The sequence below is a fragment of the Mustela nigripes genome, chromosome 4 (genome assembly GCF_022355385.1).
Source record: "Mustela nigripes isolate SB6536 chromosome 4, MUSNIG.SB6536, whole genome shotgun sequence".
Classification (NCBI taxonomy): domain Eukaryota; kingdom Metazoa; phylum Chordata; class Mammalia; order Carnivora; family Mustelidae; genus Mustela; species Mustela nigripes.
Window position 1 is genome coordinate 14250158 of NC_081560.1, and position 21738 is coordinate 14271895.

Here is a 21738-nt window from a genome sequence, read left to right on the forward strand (position 1 = left end):
AAGAATTGCATACATTTGGCTATTATTGATACAATTTTAATAGTTTATAGCTTCTAAAATTGAAGAATTACAAAATCAAAGTATGATTAAAATATCTTAAGATTTTATTTTTTTTAAAGATTTTACTCATTTATCTGACAGAGAGAGATCACAAGTAGGCAGAGAGGCAGGCAGAGAGAGAGGAGGAAGCAGGCTCCCCGCTGAGCAGAGAGCCCGATGCAGGGCTAGATCCCAGGATCCTGAGATCATGACCTAAGCTGAAGGCAGAGGCTTAACCCATTGAGCCACCCAGGCAGGCATCCCTAAGATTTTATTTTTAAATAATCTTTACACTCAGTGTGGAGATCCAAATCACAGCCTTGAGATTAAGAATCACATGCTCTACCAACTAAGCCAGCGAGGTACCCCAAAACTCAAATCTTTCATCAAGAATAAAATACATCACAAAAATGAGAAGTTTTATACCCATCTGGTACAAATCTAGCTGTTATGAAAATCAGAGGGCTAGAAAAGCTTTGTAGTCAATCTCACAAAAAATAAGGATGTGACTCACTCTTTATTTAGCCTTCCATACATTTTGAAGGAAATCACCTTGACTTAAATGGCCATAACTTAATGTATTTGTATAAACACTTTCACATTGGTAATATTTTCAAAAGCAAACAAATCTCCCATATCTAGATTTATTAACACCTAGAATCCTCTATCAATCACATCTCTTTTTAGAGCCAGGGACCTTCAATTTCACATACTTGGACTATTCAATGAATCACTCCATACCTCCTCAGCTTCTCTCTTTCTTCTCTCTCCCTTTCTTCTCTTCGTTTCAGGCGTTCCTGATTTCTTTTCTCCTGTTTTTCAGCTACAACTCTCTATAAAAGACAATGACAGGTCAAATAATAAAAAATGAGCAGCATTATTTATTGGGCCCATTAACAAGAATTATTCTAAACTCTACCATATCTGGTTCCCAATACAGTATAAAAAACATCAAAATCTATTTAATAACAACTTAATTAAAAGTTCTGCTGGGTAAAATCATTACACTTACAAGTCTAATTTCCAAAATCTTTCCCCCTTCTGGGGAACACTTGTAAAAATTCATATTTCTTCATGACTTAATATTCCAAAATCATTTCTGTAAGATCTTCTCCTATGAATGCTTTCTAACATTATTTTGTATTTTTTCAAGTTTTTTTTTTTTTTTTTTAGTAATCTCTATACCCAATGCGGGGCTCCAACTCACAACCCTAAGAACGAGAGGTACAAGCTCTAACAACTGAGCCAGGAAGGTGCACCTATTTTGTATTTTTTAAAGGACATTAAGCATTATAAATCACTCTAAATTTCTATTCTCTGATTTCCAAAATGAAAATGTCTTCTGTCATTTCCAATTACCATCCTAATTCCACTGCTTCAAAAAATACCAGGAAGATGCTAATTTAGTCTTGTTGCTAGGTCTATATCTGCAAAGATTCCCAAATAGGTACCATTTTTGAGTTTTAATTCAGGGCCCAGTAACCATGTGATAAAGTGAAACTTACTTTGTCATTTTATTTACTTATTTAAGATTTTCTTTATTTATTTGACAGAGACACATCAAGAGAGGAAACACAAGCACGGAGAGTGGGAGAGGGAAAAGCAGGCTTCCTGCTGAGCAGAGCCTGATATAGGGTGATCCCAGAACTCTGGGATTATGACCTGAGCCGGAGGCAGAGCTTAACAACTGAGCCACCCAGGCACCCCTTGCTTTGTCATTTTAAATAAAAACTTACCCAAAATTATCCTAGCTACTCAGAATTCTTAGAAGACCTCACTGTTGATATAAATATGGAGACGTCCCTACGTGTTTCTGACTCATTATTTTAAATGTCAAACTACAGATCTTGGGTTAATTTCAGCAATAAAAGTCACTATCTAGTGTTTGCCATAGCTGAGCCATTCTTTCATTCACAACAAAATGCTACAGTGCCGCAATTTTTTAAAAAAATTAGGCCACATCAGACTGTTGGAAAGGAACTGGTTATATCCATTTACTAATTCTGTTTACATCTTTAGAAATACCCTATGCTGTTTCCTTATCTTTTCAAAAGAATTCAGCACATGATACAGTAAGAACTGTATACTGGCTTTCTTATAATAGCCACATATGTGGGTTTTTTTTTTTTAAAGATAGGTTTCAGGGGTGCCTGGGTGGCTCAGTGGATTGGGCCGCTGCCTTCAGCTCGGGTCATGGTCTCAGGGTCCTGAGATCGAGCCCCACGTTGGGCTCTCTGCTCAGCGGGGAGCCTGCTTCCCCCTCTGTCTCTGCCTGCCTCTCTGCCTACTTGTGATCTCGCTCTCTGTCAAATAAAATGAATAAAAATCTTTAAAAAAAATAAAAAATAAGAGATAGGTTTCATTCTAGTTCCTTTCTGAGATGGAAGCAAGAGAAAGTAGAACTAGAGATCTACATACAAGCTTGCTATTTAGTGAAGAACTGCAAAATACTTCAAATAAATAATAGTCTCATTTTCTCAATCTTCCTTTAAAATAATATTATACTAATACTGTTAATTTTAATTCAAAGAAAATAAAAATTTGGGGGGAATTTATATGAAAGAATTTTTTTTTTTTTTTTTTACTTATTTGAGAGAGAGAGACCATGAGTGGAGAGAAGGTCAGAGGGAGAAGCAGACTCCCCACAGAGCTGGGAGCCCAATGCGGGACTTGATCCTGCGACTCCGGGATCATGACCTGAGCCCAAGGTGGTCACTTAACCAACTGAGCCACCCAGGCGCCCAGTTTTTATTATTATTCTTTTTTAAAGATTCTATTTATTTACTTGACAGAGGGAGAGACAGCTAGAGAGGGAACACAAGCAGGGAGAAGAAGAAGAGGGGAGAGGGAGAGGGAGAAGTAGGGAGCCTGGCACAAGGCTCAATCCCAGTACCCCAGGATCATGAGCCGGGCCAAAGGCAGATGATTAATGACTTAGCCACCTAAGCACCCCAGAAAGAATTAGTTTTTAAGACTAAAGAACCCAGTTTTTAAGACTCCTAATTTAATGTCATACATGTTCAACACAAAATACTGCCTCCTAAAATAAGGGGGACATTATTTAAAAGTCTGTTTCTCAAACATCACCCATTAAACCAGTTACTATCTCCATTTATAATCCTATACTATTCAGTATGAACTGTTAGCAGAATCATAGTTAAGAAAATTACACAAAAAGCCAACCAATATACATCAAAACAATGAGTGGTGAAATTAGAGCACATGATATTAATTTACCAATGTACCTTTAATTCTTCAAGCTTCTCTCTTATTTCAATAAATCCCAGGTGCAGTTTACCCCCAAAATGATCAGCCAGTCGTCTATCATTATCATGAAGACCTAAATAGGCAGAGCAGACTTCACAGACTCGAAGTTTCTGCTGTTGGAAACTGGAAGCTGGCATAGAATTCCGATAAACTTCCTAAATAAGAGTGAGAAAAACAATGTTTATATAAATCTCTGAGTCATACCGCTACACAAAATACATTATGTTTATATTAAAAAATGTTTTCTAATGAATAATTAAAGTACGGCTATTTTTGTCACAAAAATGATGGACTCCTCATATTCTCATCCTCCGTCCTTGGGACCTCTTCTACTAGAGGTAAAAGATCCAAGACACAAGTGCATTTTGCGAAGAACTACTGTAAGAATTCTACCATGAATTCTGACTTCTACCACAGAATATGACTTCTGGAAAAAATTTTCTCAGTGTTCTACAATGCTTTGTTTTCTATGATTTTTGTTAAAAATGAGATGCCAGCAACCCCGAAACTGTGTATCAGTGAAGGACCAAGGAAGAAGTCACCCACACTGGCAGAGAAAGAAAGAATGCATGTCTTTGATACTGTTAAGTTTCCTTGCCTTCTCTCCCACAGATCATTTTCTCCTCCTTTGAAAATGTGGACAGGGCATATAAATGGTAAGACTTTCTTTCTACTGAGAGGAATAGTTCTGTAAGATAAGCAATGAAAGGTGCCTTAATGAGAAAAAGAGGTCTTACACAAAACGATTTTAAGTTCAGTAATGAAATAACAAGTATTAGTGGGTTTGTGGATTCACTGTACTCCTTTTGTTTGAGGCCAGCGGTATGTCCAGCTAAAAGATATTACATTCCCAAGTCTCCACAGACCTTTGGCTAAGGAGATATTCAAGTGGACATTGCTGGATGGAATCTATAGAAAGTCCTTTCAAAGGGAGTTAACAGACTGAAATAAAAAAAATCACCAATGGCTGCTATCACCTACAGATGAGAAAGTGATGGGAAACAATATTTACAGTTTCAAAAATGTCAATACCAAGATACTTATTAATTACAAAAAGAAAGCACTCTAACTTCACAGTAGAAAAATAGGCCAATCATCAGAAATGGGACAAATCACTAACATGTGCCTTCTAATGAGATATGACATTACTTGAATGGTACTGTCAAAAATCTAACCAGGGGGGCACCTGGGTGGTTTAGTGGGTTGGGCCTCTCTCTGCCTGTGGCTCAGGTCATGATCTCAGAGTCCTGGGATTGAGCCCCGATTCGGGCTCTCTGCTCGGCAAAGGAGCCTGCTTCCTCCTCTCTCTCTAACTGCCTCTCTGCCTACTTGTGATCTCTGTCTGTCAAATGAATAAATAAAATCTCTTAAAAAAAAAAAAATCTAACCAGGAGGAAAAATCAGACAAACAGAAACTGAAGACATTTTATAAAATGAAGCCTGTACTTTTCAAAACTGTCAAGATCATGTCAGACAAAGACTGAAGTTCCAGATTAAAGGACCCTAGGAAGACATTAACAACTAAATGCAGTACATGATCCTGAACTGGGCCTTAAACAAATAACAAAAATTTTTTAATAAAAATGACATTATTGTGGCAATTGGGAAAATCTTCATAGAAGTATTGTATCAGTGTTAATTTCTGATTCAGATCATTCTGCTGCGGCTATATAATATCCTTGTCTTTAGACAACACACATGGGGGGCGCCTGGACGGCTCAGTGGGTTAAGTCGCTGCCTTAGGCTCAGGTCATGATCTCGGGGTCCTGGGATCGAGTCCCGCATTGGGCTCTCTGCTCAGCAGAGGGCCTGCTTCCCTCTTTCTCTCTCTCTGCCTGCCTCTCTGTCTACTTGTGATCTCCCTCTGTCAAATAAATAAATAAAATCTTAAAAAAAAAAAAAAAAAAAGAATACACACATGGGAGTATCTGGGGACAAAGAGGCATCTTATCTCTAACTTAATATCAAACTGTTCAAATACACACACACAAACATACAAGAGGAGAAAGACAAAGCAAATATGGTAAAATGTTAACACTACAAGGCTGGGTGAAGGATACAGGGGAATTCTTTATTTCTTAAATCTTTCTGAAGATACTTCAAAATAAAAGTTTTTAAAAAAGAAAACCAGAGGTGTCTGGGTGACTCAGTGGGTTAAGCATCTGCCTTTAGACTCTGGTCATGAACCCAGTGTCCTGGGGTCAGCCACACTGGCTCCCTGTTCAATGGGGAATCTGCTTCTGTTTCTCCCACTACCTTTGTCCCCCAACACCCCCATCTCATGTTCTCTCCTGAGCTCTCTCACAAATAAAACCACACAAAAAAAGGAAAAGAAAAACAAATGTATGACACTAGGAGACAAGTCAACTCAATTTTAGTGTCTTGTTATTCTTCTTCCTTTTTCTAGTTACGTATAAAGAAAACGCTTTACACATGGTAGCTCTACTGCCAACACAAATTGGTAAGTATAAAGATGAATCCATGTAGTAAGGATGGCAGAAATAGAGTCTTTGTACTTAATGGAATTATGGAGCTGCTGTACCAGCCCCAGACTCCCTAATGACGATTACTTAATAAATGAAAAAAAGAAAACCCTTTCTTGGTTAAGCCATTTAAGACTTTATTATGTGTACCTGAACATAATCTACAATGAGCAAGTAAATTTTTTAGTGCACCGTCTTAAAAATCAACTGATAATAAAATGTAACAGGCTAAAGATGTTAAGACACTGTGTGCTGCTAGAAAATCTTCAAATACATAAATATGAAACTTCATGAAAACTGCAAAATATGCAAGTAATAATGCTTACTAAGGTTCATTACTTGAGTCTTTTAGGAAATTAGCTATAAAATACACTGCATTTTAAAATTCATAGGGTTTAGGGGCACAGGGCTGGCTCAGTCAATTAGGGTCTGCCTTCAGCTTAGATTATGATCCCAGGACCAAGTTCCACGTTGTGCTCCCTACTCAGTAGGGAGCCTACTACTCCTTCTCCCCCCTACTCATGCTTGCTCTCTCTCTCTCTAGTGCTCTCTCTAACAAATAAAGTCTTAAAAATTTTTTAAAATACTAAAATTCATAGTGTTTACTTTCTGGAATGATACTAATTACATTTAAAGAAATCCTAAGTATTAAGTATTAAATAAAATTAACAAGAATTGGCTACATGGTGTATCTTTTTCTATCCTTTTACCTTTGATCCATCTTTGTATTTAAAGTAGCTTTTTTTTTTTTTTTTAATTAGACACAGAGAGATCACAAGTAGGCAGAAAGGCAGGCACAGAGAGAGGGAAACAGGCCCCGCCCCGAGCAGAGAGCCTGATGCGGGGCTCGATCCCAGGACCCAGAGATCATGACCCAAGCCAAAGGCAGAGGTTTAACCTAATGAGCCACCCAGGTGCTCCTAAAGTACCTGGCATATAGTAAAGTATTGCTTTTATTTTTTTAAGACCTGAGCAGAAGGTGCTTAACAAACTGAGTCACCCAAGTGCCCTAAGTCTTGCTTAAAAAAAAAAAGAAAAAAGAAAAAAAAAATAAATCCAGTCTCACAATCTCTGCCTTTTAATTGGAACGTTTAGACCATTTACATTTAACTTAATTACCAGTACACTGGGTTTAAGTCTACCACAATTAGAGATGGAGACTTTAATACTCCTCTCAGTAAATAGAACAGAAAATCTGATATGGAGAACTTGATTAATCAATCAACTATCTTGACTCAATTAACATTTATGAACACTCCACTTAATAAGGCAGAGTATCATTCTTTTCAAATGCAGATGGACCATTCCATCTTTCCAAATCAATGTTTAAAAAACAAAAAAAAAACAAAAAACAAGTAGTCCATCTGGAGAATGGGTTTAAGGCAGACATTTCACCAAGACCACATGCAGGGCACAAAATAAGTACTGATAATATCTAAGAGACCTAAAATCACACAAATGTTCTCCCACTGCAACAGAAGTAAATTAAAATCAGAAAACTACTTGGAAAAAACACCAAATATATAAAAACACACTCCTAAGTAACTCATAGATCAAAGAAGAAATCACAAAGAATATTAGAAAATATCTGAACTGAATGAAAATAAGAACAAAATATGGAATTCTGTGGGATCCAGCTACAATTGTGCCAGAAGAAAATCTGTAGCATCAAATGGGCTAAAATCAATTATCTAGGCTTCCATTTTAAAAGAGGGCAGAATAAGAACAAATTAAACAGAGGTGTGATACAGTTAAGAGCAATGGAGACTATGGCAAAATGGGAGAATACAACCCCATCTGAAGGCATCCGATTTTTTAGAACACACGAGGTGGGCCAAACAAAATAGAATTTTGGCTGTAGGGTATTAGATTTTGATTTGTGCTACTACAGAGAAAGAATGAGAGAAGGCTCCCGAAGTACTAGCAGAACTGTACTGAGATGTGAAGTGAAGAGAGAATGCTATGGTTGCATGATGGTAAAGTCAAGGGAGGGAAGATATCACAGGAAATGCACAAATGCATTCTGTATGTGACTGCTGTGTATGACCAGCTAGTCTAGTTGATTTCATTTTCTACTTAAAAACTTCAACAGATCAAAGCCTCTAAAGTAAAAACAAAAACCCCCCAACGTTGATATATAATCCATCTCTATGGGATAGACTAATTAAATTTTATAATTAGTTTAAATTTCCTGTACTAGCAATAAGTTTTCAATAATTTCCAATCAAGTATGTTTTGACAGTAAGACTGAACATATTACCATTAAAAATTGTATTACCTCCGCTTCTCTTTTCTTTGCCCGTGCTTTCTCTACTTCATCCATTACTTTCTGAGATTCTTCCACATTTCCTTCAGCTCCTAGTTGTTCCACCTTGGCCAACAACTTACCAATTTCTTCATTTAACTCGTGAACACGTTCTGCCTAGAAAGAAACAGAAAAGCTCATGAATAAAAAGCAGAATAAATTATCAGAGTTCAAAATATTTCATAAATGCTCAAAAAAGACTCAAGGCAATATGAGGATAAATAATGCTTTCTGAGCATTTCATAAATGAACTGGTGGGATGAGGGTGTTTAAACCTACCTGCCCTCTCATTACAGGGAGATCAGGAAATACAACTGACCTCAATTTAACTATTACTTTACAACCTCTGCATTGGCAATGTATTCCAAGCATAAAATACCGTTTCTTCCACTATCTTCCACTATCTGCCCTTATCTACCTTTGCAAACCATCTCTTGTGTTCCCCCACTTCACAACACAATCTATAGTTATAGCTAGTTTCCCATATTTACTCTTGTTTTCTGCATTTGTGACTTTGCAGAGGGATGTCATCCCTTTTCCTCGGACATTGTCCCTACCTCCCTTGTCTGAACTCATGAATGCATATTCATTCAACAAGATTCAACTATTCTGTGAAACATTCTTGATCAGTCACCAAATTTCACCCCCACTTAAACGTAAGCAGAGACCCAAATCTTCCTTTGCGCCATCTTTTTATCTTTAATGACACTCTTATGAACATACTTGTGTATGTTTGTGTGTGGTCCTGGGATTGAGCCCCACATTGGGCTCTCTGCTCTGCAGGGAGCCTGCTTTCTCCTATCTTTCTGCCTGCCTCTCTGCCTACTTGTGATCTCTGTCAAATAAATAAAATCTTTTAAAAAATGTAAAAACTATATTGAACAGCACAAAATATTTCAAAGTAGTTAAGTCATCAAATCAACAAAATGCAATAAATGGACTTTTTTAGATTCTGATTAGAACAAACCAACTCTATATAGGAAAAATGAACACGTTCAGGATATTAGATAATGTTAAAAAATTATTAACTTTCTGGATGTGATTTATTATGGTTATGCTTTAGAGGTGAAACGATGTGACATCTGGAATTTGCTTTTAAAATAATGAAACAGGGACGCCTGGGTGGCTCAGCTGGTTAAGCATCTGCCTTCAGCCCAGATCTTGATTCCAGGGTTCTGGATTGAGCCCCATGTTTGCCTTCCTGCTCAGTGAGGAGTCTCCTTCTCCTTCTCCCTCAGCGCCTTCCCCTGCTCCATTTCTTTCACTCAAGTAAGTAAAATTTTTAAATAAATAAATAGAACAATGAAACAAGAGCAAAAAACTATGAATCCACTGGGATTTATTGTACTTTTCTTTCCAGTTTTCTGTTTGTCTTTTTAAACGTTATTTATTTATTTAAGTAATCCCCACACCCAACATGGGGCTCAAATTCACAACCCAGAGATCAAGAATTGAATGTTCTACCAACTGAGTCAGTCGGGCACCCCTGTTTCCCCTTTTTGTTTTTAAGTTCACATAAAAAAATTTTTTTTCTTTTCCTTAAGTAGGCTCCACACCCAGCATAGAGCACAACACAGGGCTTGTTGAGATCAAGACCTGAGCTGAGCGATCAGCATTTGCATGCTTAATCAACTCAGGCCACCACATGTTCCCATGAAGAAGTACTTTTTAAAAACAGAGGGTAAAACATACATCTAAAAAATCAACATTAAAAAAAAATTGAGTAGTCCATCTGGAGAATGGGTTTAAGACAAGACATTTCATTAAAGAGGTACCTAAATGCCAAATAAACACATCAAAAATATGTTCAGCATCATTAGGCATTCGGGAAATGCAAACTAAAACCAAGTAATATCACTGCACACCTTCAAGAATGGCTACAATGAAAATGAAAACCAAATGCTGACACAGATGTGAAGAAACTAAATCACTAACACATTGCTGGTAGAATCTCATACAGCCACTCTAGAAAAAAGTTTGACACCTGCTTTCAAAACTAAAAATGGACTTATAATATGACCACATGACCCCGAACTACCTTCCTTTTTTTTTAAATCCCGAAGAAATGAAATATTTATTGCAGTTTTACTGGTGTTAACCAGAAAGTGCAAACAACCTAAACATCTTTCAATGTGTGGTTAAACTGTGGCATAGCCATACCATGAAATATTACTCAAAAAGGAATGAACTGATACACATAACAACTTATATGAATCAAGGAACCTGTGCTGAGTGAAAAGAACCATCTCAAAAGGTTACCTGATTCCATTTATGTAATATTCAGTAAAATAACATAATTATAGAGCCAGAGAATACATTAGTGGTTTCCAGAAGACAGGAGAATGGGGAAATAGATGTGGCTCTAAAGGGTAATATGAGGGACTCTCATCGTGATGTTATAGTGAAGTAACTTAACTATGGTGGTAACTACCCAAGTTACTTACAAATGTAATAAAACTGCACCGAGCGATATATACACATATGCAAGTGCACGCACAAATGGCAAAATCTGAGTAAAATGGGGCGCCTGGGTGGCTCAGTGGGTTAAAGTCTCTGCCTTCGGCTCAGGTCATGATCCTGGGCTCCTGGGATCAAGCTCCACACCAGGGTCTCTGCTTGGCAGGGAGCCGGAAGCTTCCTCCTCTCTCTCTGCCTGCCTCTCTGCCTACCTGTGATCTCTGTCAAATAAATAAATAAAATCTTAAAAAAAAAAAAAAATCTGAGTAAAAAGTCATGATTGGACCAGTATCAATTCCTTGTGTACTGTAGCCGTATAAAATGTGAACATCAGGGGCGCTTGGGTGGCTCAGTGAGTTAAAGCCTCTGCCTTCGGCTTGGGTCATGATCCCAGGGTCCTGGGATCGAGCCCCCCACATCGGGTTCTCTGCTCAGCGAGAAGCCTGCTTCCTCTTCTCCCTGCCTCTCTGCCTACTTGTGATCTCTGTCTGTAAATAAATAAAATCTTTAAAAAAGAAAAAAATGTGAACATTAGGGGAGGCTAGAGGAAGAGCTCAGAGAATTCCCTACAAAGACTGCAATCTGTGGATGTAATTATTTCAAAATAAAAAGTTAGAATTAGGGACGCCTGGGTGGTTCAGTGGGTTAAGCCTCTGCCTTCGGCTCAGGTCATGATCTCAGGGTCCTGGGATCGAGCCCTGCACAAGACTGCTCAGCGGAGAGCCTGCTTCCTCCTCTCTCTCTGCCTGCCTCTCGGCCTACTTTTGATCTCTCTCTGTCAAATAAATAAATAAAAATCTTAAAAAAAAAAAAAGTTAGAAATTAGTGAGTTGAAACAGTATTTTGTAGTACTAATGAAATAACCGAAATTCTTACCTTTGCTGCCACTTCAGCACTGATCTCTTCTTGAGTTTCTGCTAATCTTTTCTTAGCCACTTCTGTTCTTCTATCACAATCTGCAATGAATGACTGAAGATGATCCATAGCCTGCAAAATTTAATTAAAAGAAAATTACTGCTAGAAAAATCAACTTTATTGAGGAATATCTTCACTCAAAAATTATACATAATTTTCTTATTTTTTAAAGGAGGCTCTAAACCCAGCATGGAGCCCAATACAAGGCCTGAACTCACAACCCTGAGATCAAGAGCCAGGCACTTAACCAACAGAGCCACCTAGGGACCCCATACTTTATTTTTTGAAGTGCTAATAGGGTAGTAAAAAAACAAAAGCAAGCACGTTCAATTATGAATCAAAAATACAACTTCATCACCTATTAAATTAGCAGAGTAAACATAAACAGTTCCCAGAAAAGTGAAACTGTAAGGAAACTACCACTCTCATACTCCGCTGAAGAGACAGTGCAGTGTTTTAAAAAGACAACGTGGTAACTGGTATCAAAAGACTTAAAAATGTCTCCTGACTTAGTAATTTTGCTTCCAGAAATACCTTTTAAGAAAATAATCCGATATACAGGAGGCTTAATATTCAAAGATGTTCCTCACAGTGTTATTTTTAAGTTGTAAATACCCTAAATACCTAGGTAATGTAGAAATTTTGATCTTCAGCCAATAAAAAAAGGTTTTAATACTTAATGATACAAGAAAATGTTCATGATTTGTAAATAAAAAGGATTTTACACAGTATCATATGCCATAAAATCCCAACTCTGTAAAATAAAGCACAGAAAAAGGGGCGCTTGGGTGGCTCAGTGGGTTAAAGCCTCTGCCTTCGGCTCAGCTTGGGATCCTGGGATCCTGCATCAGGCTCTCTGCTCAGCAGGGAACCTGCCTCCCTCTCTTTCTCTACCTGCCTCTCTGCCTACTTGTGATCTCTGTCAAATAAATAAATAAAATCTTTAAAAAAAAAAATAAAGCACAGAAAAAAAGGAGAGCATACATAAAATTTTAGCAATTCTTCTTGAGTATATGCAAAATTTTCAATAATTAGTTTTTCCATGCTTCTCAGATTTTCCACAATGAAAATGTTACAATCAGGAAAACTTGCTTTCTTTTCAAAGAATAAACCACTGAGAATTTTAGCAACATCTACATTGTAAAAATCCAATTCAATAAATACATTAAAAACATTTGTCAGGCATGTATTAGCATGTCTATAATAAAATAGTAATTTATTTAAAAGTAAACTTTAAAGGTTTATTCCCAAGTCAAGCAATTTGGACTTTCATATCTTACTGTACAGAAAGAGAACTAATTTAAAATACAAATGTTTAATTAAAAATAAAATCTCAGCACATAGCAGATTCTAGGAATTTCTTAGAAATAAAAAGCAACAGGTTCATTTAAAAGCTCTTATCTGTAATGATAAAGAAACAGGTATTTAGGGACAAATGGGTCGCTCAGTTGGTTAAGCGTCTGCCTGCCGTCAGGTCATAATCCTTGAGTTCTGGGACAGAGCCCCATGTCAGGTTCCCTGCTCAGCAGGAAGTCTGCTTCTCCACAACCAGCACCCACCTCCGCCCCTCCCCACCCACCCTGCTCATGTGTGTGCAGGCTCTCTCAAATAAATAAAAATCTTAAAAAAAAAACCAAAAACCTATTTAGCTCTTTTAATTTAAAATTCATCTTTAAATTCACAAGATAGGTCTATTAAAATTTATTTATGGGAAGCTTAAAGGGGGATCTGAAAGCAGTCAGAGGAAAAAGATGTACTCATCAGTACTGTTAGGTCAACTAAGTAGCTATCTGGAAAAATAAAGCTAAATCTGTACCTCAATTCCTTAGACCAGCATTAATTTAACTTCTTTGAAAGATCTAAGTGTATAGAATGAAGCCATAAAAAATACCAGGAGAAACCATGAGAGACTCTCAACACCTCAGAACAAGGAAGACCCTTTTGAATTAACCCATTAGAAATTTTTAAAGCACTGATATATGAGACGACTATAAAAACATTCTGCAAGGCCCACAACCACTAAAAGAAAAACAGTTAAATATGGAAAATGACTTAATTATCCATATCCCTATATCTAGGTGATGGTTTCTGCTTTATTTTATGCCCAGATAAAATAAATCTATTTTTATTTTAAGCCTTTTTATTTTTTTTTATCAATCTAGTTGATTTAACATGTCTCCCCCAACTGTTCCAGTCCCATATTAAATTATGTTTACATAGGTGATATTGTTTTTTTGTTTTGTTTGACAGAGAGAGAGAATGCACATGAGCAGGGAGAGAATGAGAGGGAGAGAGAATCTTAAGCAGGCTCCACACCCAGCATGGAACCCAATGCAGCACTTGATCTCACAACCCTGAGATCATGATCTGAGCCAAAACCAAGTAGGACACTTAACTGACTAAGCCACCCAGGCACTCCTAATTTTCATTTCTATTAGCAGAAATTCTTAGGAGAGAAGTAGATGGAGGTGCCTATTGACTGCTTTACCTTCCAAACCAAGTAATATACCTATTATACCTTACTGTAAAAACAATCAGAAGATGTGTGTTCATTAGTATCTTTTATGTAATACTAATTGGTAAGTTTTATATAAATATAAAAAAAGTTTCCCTATTTTTATAATGAACGATTCTGTTTGTATAAATAAATCAGATCTTGGGCCTTTAAGATATGTAAGTGGTACCTTTTAATATTTCTCCTATCAGTTTTACATAAAAAACACTGTACTCAATATCCTCTTTCCCTCTATACATATTCATAGATACAAACAAAAATGAACATAAAAGTTCTGTAGATTATTTAAGGGCCTAAAATACATTAGAAATTTGTTGTTTACATGTGCTTAAATTGAGGTTTCCTTTATCATCACAACTTTACTGGAACAGTTTTTCAAAAGATTATATGCACTGCAAGGATTTTTACACATTTTTTTTAAACTACCCAGTTTCACCTTATATTTTTAAAAAAATATTGTTAGTCAAGAAAATTCAGGATCTTACTTTAGAACTGTCCTTCAAATAAACACAAAGAAGATAACTTGCTAAGAGCCTTTTCCTATAGAGATATTAATCCACATTCAAAACATTTACTACAAAAAAATAATCTAACCCATTAAAGAAAAATTACATACATCAAGTTCAAAGAAAAAATCTTGTTCTTTGGACGCAATTTCATAATCTGCTCTTAAAGCCAGGTCATGAACTTTCAGACATTCTCCAAGATCCATTCTCTGGGGGGTAGAAAAAAGACATATTATTGAAACAGTAAACACATTTTTCAAAACTTCATTAATCGCCACAGTTCTCTTCAAAATACATATTAAGTCTTACAGATGCTTCTTTATTTATGGACTTTCAAATTACAAAATTTCATGGACAAGCATAAAAGCTGATGTCAGAAAAAAATCCACATCAATTCTGTCTATCAACAGATGGCAACAGTGATTACTTTCGTACTTAAGAACAGACAGACAAGAAAAACTAAAAATCTGAAAAAGCTTCCGGCTTCTTTATCAAATCAAATTTCACTTAACCTATTAACACAGAAAAGATAACGTTAGTTTAAAATTAACTAAAAGAATATGTAAATCAAATTTCTGAATTATATCAATATTCTCTGAACGTTCTGATTTTCAAATAAAGATGGAGTTCTCAAACATAAGACCACTAAACTTGATAAGGATTCCAGATAAGACTCTAGGTGAACTAGCAAAAAGAAATTTATTAACACCCAATATAATTTTACAAAAAATTAAAATCCTATTTACAAGCATGTATCAGGGATCTAAAATATACTCCCATTGAACCTAGGATCCTCCTACTTAGAATTCCAATTAGACATTATTTAACCAAATTAGGTTTTCTCCTGAGACCAAAATTCCTAAAAATCCACCCATTTTTACATTATCTGGGCAACTGATATTTCAGGAAATCCTTTAAGGGGAAAATTGGGGGGGGGGGGAATTGGGCTGAATGCAAAGATATTTACAGATGTGGATATCTGTAATGGAGATCCAAATAAAACAGATTTTCCAACTGCAAGTATGCTATCCTATCAAATAGAATGTCTCAGAACTGCTCAAAAGTTGGTAAAAAGAGAATACAATAATTTGAAAAGGCACAGTAAATATGGCCTTTGGTTTTGTTATACAAACTATGCATAAAGTACGACAAACATAGTAGTAAAGTCATTCCTTCAGTTAACTATGTACCCATTTATGCCATGTGGTAGGGAAACAGAGCTAACTGACACAGATACATACAGTCTCTGACCTCATGGAGTTGACATTTAGAAGAGGGGAAATAAGTAATTAACCATGATTGTGTCTCTGAATACAGTTAAGAGGTTTAATAAAACAGGAACCCTCCCATTATGATGGGAGGCTGCTTGGAGGTCAGAGGAGGTCTTTCTGAAGAGGATACATTTAAACTGGATTTAAGATGTGTGAGGAAGCAAACTAACCTTGGGAAAAGCTAAGAAAAGAATCCTTGAGGTTTTACAGATTTACTCTTTAAAAAAATAAATAAATAAAAGCCAGTGTCAAGCAGAGGGATGTTTCTAGCAGCAAAAAACAGAATAGGACAATCACTGGCACATAGGTCTGGGCGTTAAGCTTTGTTATGTAAGTACCTAGAAATGACTCTGTCTTAACTTTTTGGCCAACAACCTGGATACAACAAAGGATATGAAAGTCTATTTTGTACAATATCCCAAGCTTAAAAAAAAAAAGTGAATTCACTGGATTAAGATTCAAAAGAATTGGGGCACCTGGTTAGCTGAGTTGGAAGAGCATGTGACTCTTGATTTCAGGGTTGTGAGTTTGAGACCCAAGTTATATGTAGGTATTACTTTAATAAACTTCAAAAAAAATTTTAAGATTCAAAAGAATTGACAGATCAGATAAAATTTCTCAAAAATATGAAGTCATATCTAAGAAGACAAATTTACAAATAGCTATGAGCAGAAAATTAAGACAAATTTGAAAACATACTAGTCAAGAATAAGAGTTATAATGTGGCATGATTGAGATAAATTAACTTACAGGACATAGTATGAACAAAGTAAGAATCTCTTGCTGAAGGCTGGCAAACACCTCTCTTCCAAAAGATACATTCTGTGTGCTACACATTTCAAAGGGATATAAATAAGTTAGACCAAGTATTTCAAAACCAAGCTATACAAAAAAAGCCGGAGGACAGATGCAATTAGCCAAGAAAAATCAAAATGTGAACCTAGACCTCAAACAACTAAAGAACTTTTCTCCCTTTCTTTCTTTTTTAACTAAAGAACTTTTCAACATGAAGCAGAAACAGATCTTATTATTGTTCCAAGGGACTTCAAAGTCAGATTTTAACTTTCTCTCAAATTAAAAACATAAACAAAAAACCCCCACCCACTTTCTAATGATCAAAGCTTTCCAAAGACAGAATACACTTCCTGAAGAGTTAGTGAATTCCCAGATAACTGGAAGATCCCAGTACAGTTTAGACAACCATTTTTCTAAGACACTGAGCAAAGAACTGAACTGCTAAAGTAGCTTCCTCTTTCCAACTCTGACATTTTATGATTATCTTAAAAAAATTTAAAAAAAAAAAGTTTTTCTGTTAAACTCTACTACCTGGGTTACTAATCACATAAAAGAATGAATGTGGGAATATAGACAATGTCTTCAAAGTTATCCTTTGGGAATAGTAAGGAATATTCCCCAGTATTATAAGTTATCATCCCTCTAATGGCTCTCACGTATCACTGTTGCTGAGTATGCTGAGATTCCTTCAGGCCCCACTCCTTCCTCTCATAAGTCTATGGATTAAATAAGTCTTCCAGTGACATTAAGCAGCAAGTGAAACTTGCTATTGATGTGTGGAAATTCAAAACTGCTTATTAAGCAACATTTTTAAGAAGTTAAAATGTAATGCTCCTAAAATATGCAGGAAAATAAGATAGTAATGAAAGAGTTACAAAATACATTGTTCCCATCTTTGCTACCAGCCTGTGTGTGTGTGTGTGTAAGTAGGCTCCATGCCCCAAGTGGGGTTTAAACTCATGACCTCATGACCAAGAGTTACATACTCTACCAACAGAAGCCAACCAGTAGCCCCAGCAAGTGTGTCTCTTCATTGGTATCTTAATACTCTCTCCAACAACTCCCTCTACACATGTATTTCTATAGTTAGAGTTGGTAATGGGAAGCTACACTCATTTCCGAAAATGTTATGATGCCAGTTGGGAATGCCATTGATCCAATACAGTGGTTTTTAACCTAGACCCAGGGTAATAATATTGATGCAAGCTTCTGGAAATAGATCCAAGCCTACCCTCCAAAGACAGAGCTGTAAAAGCCTCCCAGGTGTTTTTAATATACAGTGTTAGGAACCACTCACTGATCTAGTTTTATTCCTAATCTACAGAAAGGAACCGAAGCCCAGAAAGACACTTATTCCAGATACTTACTGGGAAATCTGCTTACACTGATTTCTAGGTCTAACGCCCCTTCTGTTTAACACAAGATATGACTTCTGTTCTGCACATAGATACCCAAAGCAGTTGTCTAACTGCCTTTCCTCCAGTTAACTCCCTTATCTTTATCCCCTGCTTAACTAGATTTCCAATCTGTTCTCAATAAAAACCTAAAAGGAGGGAACCTGGGTGGCTGAGTAGGTTAAAGCCTCTGCCTTTGGCTCAGGTCATGATCCCAGGGTCCTGGGATCAAACCCTGCATCACACTCTCTGCTCAGCGGGGAGACTGCTTCCTCCTCTCTTTCTGCCTGCCTCTCTGCCTACTTGTGATCTCTGTCAAAATAAAGAAAGAAAATCTTTAAAAATAATAATAATAAAATAACTAAAAGGAGGGGCGCATCTGAGTGGCTCAATCATTAAGTGTCTGCCTTCGGCTCAGGTCATGATCCCAGGGTCCTCTAAGATCAAGCCCCATCACCAGGCTGCTCAGCGGGAAGCCTGCTTCTCCCTCTCCCACTTGCCCTGCTTGTGTTCCTTCTCTTTCTGTGTCTCTGTCAAATAAATAAACAAAACCTTAAAACAACAACAACAACAAAACTCTAAAAGGAATATATAAATCTTGTCTGTTTAACCTAAACATTACTGTTGCCCACCCATACTGGCAGGAATTCTAGGCTTTTCCTCTGCTTTACCATTAAACTTCCATCATACAACCAACCAAAGGGAAAAATTCAACTCTTTGGGTCAAGAACAAAATGAACACCAAAAAGGACACAACTCACAATTATACCACTAATGTTAAGGGTGGAGTTTTGGTAAGAGGATGAAATTTAGAGGGGGAGGGTGGATATATGCCTTGGAGGGGAATTTTCACAAGGGCGAAAGTTTTACTACCTCACCAGAATGTGAGCTCCACAAAGACCGAAGTGTTTTTTTTGTTTGTTTTATCTATACGTAGTTTGCCTGGTATACAAGATGTTTAAGACGTATTTGCTGAAAGACTCAAACTGGTAAAAGAGGCCAAACGACATGTGGCATACTGGGCCCTGAGGTTAACAAGCAAGTGTGGTCAAGATCCAACTGAGTACAAAACTGATCTGAGTTCGGGAGGGGAAGGTCTTCTTCACTTCTCCATGGATTATCAATCTTGCTGGAACTTCTTTCCTTCCTAAGTATTTTATGCTACTCTCCTCCATGGACTTGACACTACCCTGGACCATGAGCTCTGCAGCAGTCCAGTCTAGACTAGCTTACAAAAGTAGATTTGCAGGGCACCAAAATCCTAGGAGGAAGGGCCTAGCTATATATATTTTTTTCTTTTGGCCTGGAATAGCCTCAGTGCTTATTCACTGGGGATTTAGTAGGACATAGGACAGTACGTATATACAAATTTTCAGAATTCTAAATACTGGTCATCCATCTATTTTCCTCTCTGTCCATACCACCGCGACTAAACACATACTCTGGCACTGTCATAAACACAGGGAATATTTAAAATAAAGAACAATGGGGAGCCTGGGTGGCTCAGTGGGTTAAAGCCTGAGCCTTCGGCTCAGGTCATGATCCCAGGGTCCTGGGATCGAGCCCCACATGGGGCTCGGCGGGGAACTGCTTCCTCCTCTTGCTCTGCCTGCTTCTCTGCCTACTTGTGATCTCTGTCAAATAAATAAATGGAATCTTTAAAAAAAAATTTAAAAAATCTTTAAAAAAAGAATAAAATAAAATAAAGAACAAGAAAGCCAAAGTAAACACAACTACCTGCCAATGTAAAAAGTGAGGGAAGGGTAAGTGTGTCCGTGTTAAGGCTCTTCAAGACTGCGGTCATCTAATTAAAAAGCCACCACAAAGGGAACCATGATAGAACCACACTATGACCAATTATGGACCAATCCTCAAAAGCCTAATCAATCCTGACTTTTATCACTGACGGTTAAGTAGTGCTTTGAACACTCAGTGCATAGATACTTGCTGCTGCTTCTCTTTTAAAATAAATGAGCTTCAAACAGAACATAAGACAATGTTTGGCTATTTAACTTATAATGGCTCTATTTCTAGTGAAAGTCACAGGGAGAGTTTTTGAATTTTTAAATTTAAGAAGTAATTTACTTCATAATTACATTCTTCCTACAAGTTTATTTATGGCATTTTAATTAAAAGACATCTAAATTCTTAGATTGTGAATGGGGAAAATGTTTATTTATTTTTAAGATCTTATTTATTTGACAGAGAGAGAGACATCACAAGTAGGCAGAGAGGCAGGTGGGGGGCAGGAAGCAGACTCCCCATTCAGCAGAGAGCCTGATGCGGGGCTCGATCCCAGGACCCTGAGATCATGACCTGAACTGAAGGCAGAGGCTTAACCCACTGAGCCACCCAGGAACCCCAAAAATGTTTTTTTATTTTTTTAAAAGATTATTTACTTATTTATTTATTTAACAGAGATCAAAAGTAGGCAGAGAGGCAGGCAGAGAGAGAGGAGGACGCAGGCTCCCCGCAGAGCAGAGAGCCTGATTCAGGACTCGATTCCAGGACCCTGGAACCATGACCTGAACTGAAGGCAGAGGCGTTAACCCATTGAGCCACCCAGGTGCCCCAAAAATGTTTATTTTTAATTGGAAAAATTCAGTTCTGCATTTTTGTCTTCTCCATCCTAAATATATTTCCCTTGTGAAGTCATCTAATTCTGAAAACTTCTCTTACAGTCTCTTAGCATTTTGTATTACATTTTACTGTTTAACAAAGCTGATTCTGTTAAGCGCTTTTCTAAGTGTTCTTTTGAAATTTCAAAAATGAACATTATCTTCTCAAACTGGACTTTAAGCTTCATAAGGAAAATAGTTTCTCTTATTTTTTTCCCTCCTACATAAAAGACCAGGTTTAAACAACCCATCACTACTAAATAAATGTGATGATTTAACAAAGGAATTCTACTTCTAAGAACCTGAAGAAACAATGAAGTACAGTACACAAAGGTAAATGGACAAAACTTTAACAATGATGTTTTAGAGCATAGGATTTTAACTGAATCATGGAATAGTCCTACAACGCATTATTTAGCCGTTAGAAATTATCATCTTGATACTAAACGGAGAAAATAGAGAGTAAAGAAAAACATAATAAAATGCCATTTTTTTCAGGTACAGATTTTCAGATTCGTGCACAGACACTGCTGTGAAGCTGGTCTGATACTGGTCGTATTATTCTTACACTCAAAAAAAATATCAATAAAGCCACTTGATTTTGGAGGAAAAAAAATTAAGTAACGGAACAGCGGCATGCAGAAATTATAAATCAAAATCAACAAGTAAAGTATTAGAGTACACCAAATCAAAAGCTTGACCTACACATTTGAGTGTACTGCCAGTTATAAACTACTGGCAGTAGTATGTTAATGAATAAAGCAATGATAGAAACTGGGCATTATAACTACTTCAAAAATTGCAAATATTCTTGCTTTGTTATATTTACTCAGATCAATGAGCTAGATCCTAAAGGGAATTATAAAACAGGGTAAGAAGATAATCCCTGCTATCAAGGAGTTTATATTCTCAATGAAAAAAATGGAGACATTAAACTAACAGTTGCAAATACATAACACAGATGCACATGCAAAGATTTTATTGCCAGACTGTGCACCAAAACCAAAAACTGTTAACACAATAATAGTCACTGAATAAATAAATTAGGAAACAGCCATATTACAAAATATTATTTTGTAATAATAATAACAACCACTGATTTGGAAACTTCTCCAAGACAAGTGAAAAAAAAAAATCAAACATAATACCCTTTGTTAAAACTTGCACATGCAC

At 36.7% G+C, this 21738-nt stretch overlaps 1 protein-coding gene across 14 annotated transcripts in view; it reads right to left on the minus strand.

Moving 5' to 3' along the window:
• The window catches only part of LUC7L2 (LUC7 like 2, pre-mRNA splicing factor), a 61587-nt gene that overhangs the window by 11206 nt on the left and 28643 nt on the right, over positions 1 to 21738 (minus strand). For 8 of the 14 annotated variants that reach the window (XM_059396298.1, XM_059396297.1, XM_059396301.1 and 5 more), the window contains 5 exons: positions 14598 to 14696; positions 11428 to 11538; positions 8068 to 8211; positions 3285 to 3461; positions 781 to 872 (listed from right to left, as the gene is read on the minus strand). In XM_059396298.1, the coding sequence (XP_059252281.1) occupies positions 781 to 872; positions 3285 to 3461; positions 8068 to 8211; positions 11428 to 11538; positions 14598 to 14696 (623 nt within the window). Of the gene's footprint in view, positions 1 to 780; positions 873 to 3284; positions 3462 to 8067; positions 8212 to 11427; positions 11539 to 14597; positions 14697 to 16508; positions 16588 to 21738 lie in introns of all 14 variants that reach the window. The other 6 variants (XM_059396292.1, XM_059396291.1, XM_059396299.1 and 3 more) reach the window with 1 other exon arrangement.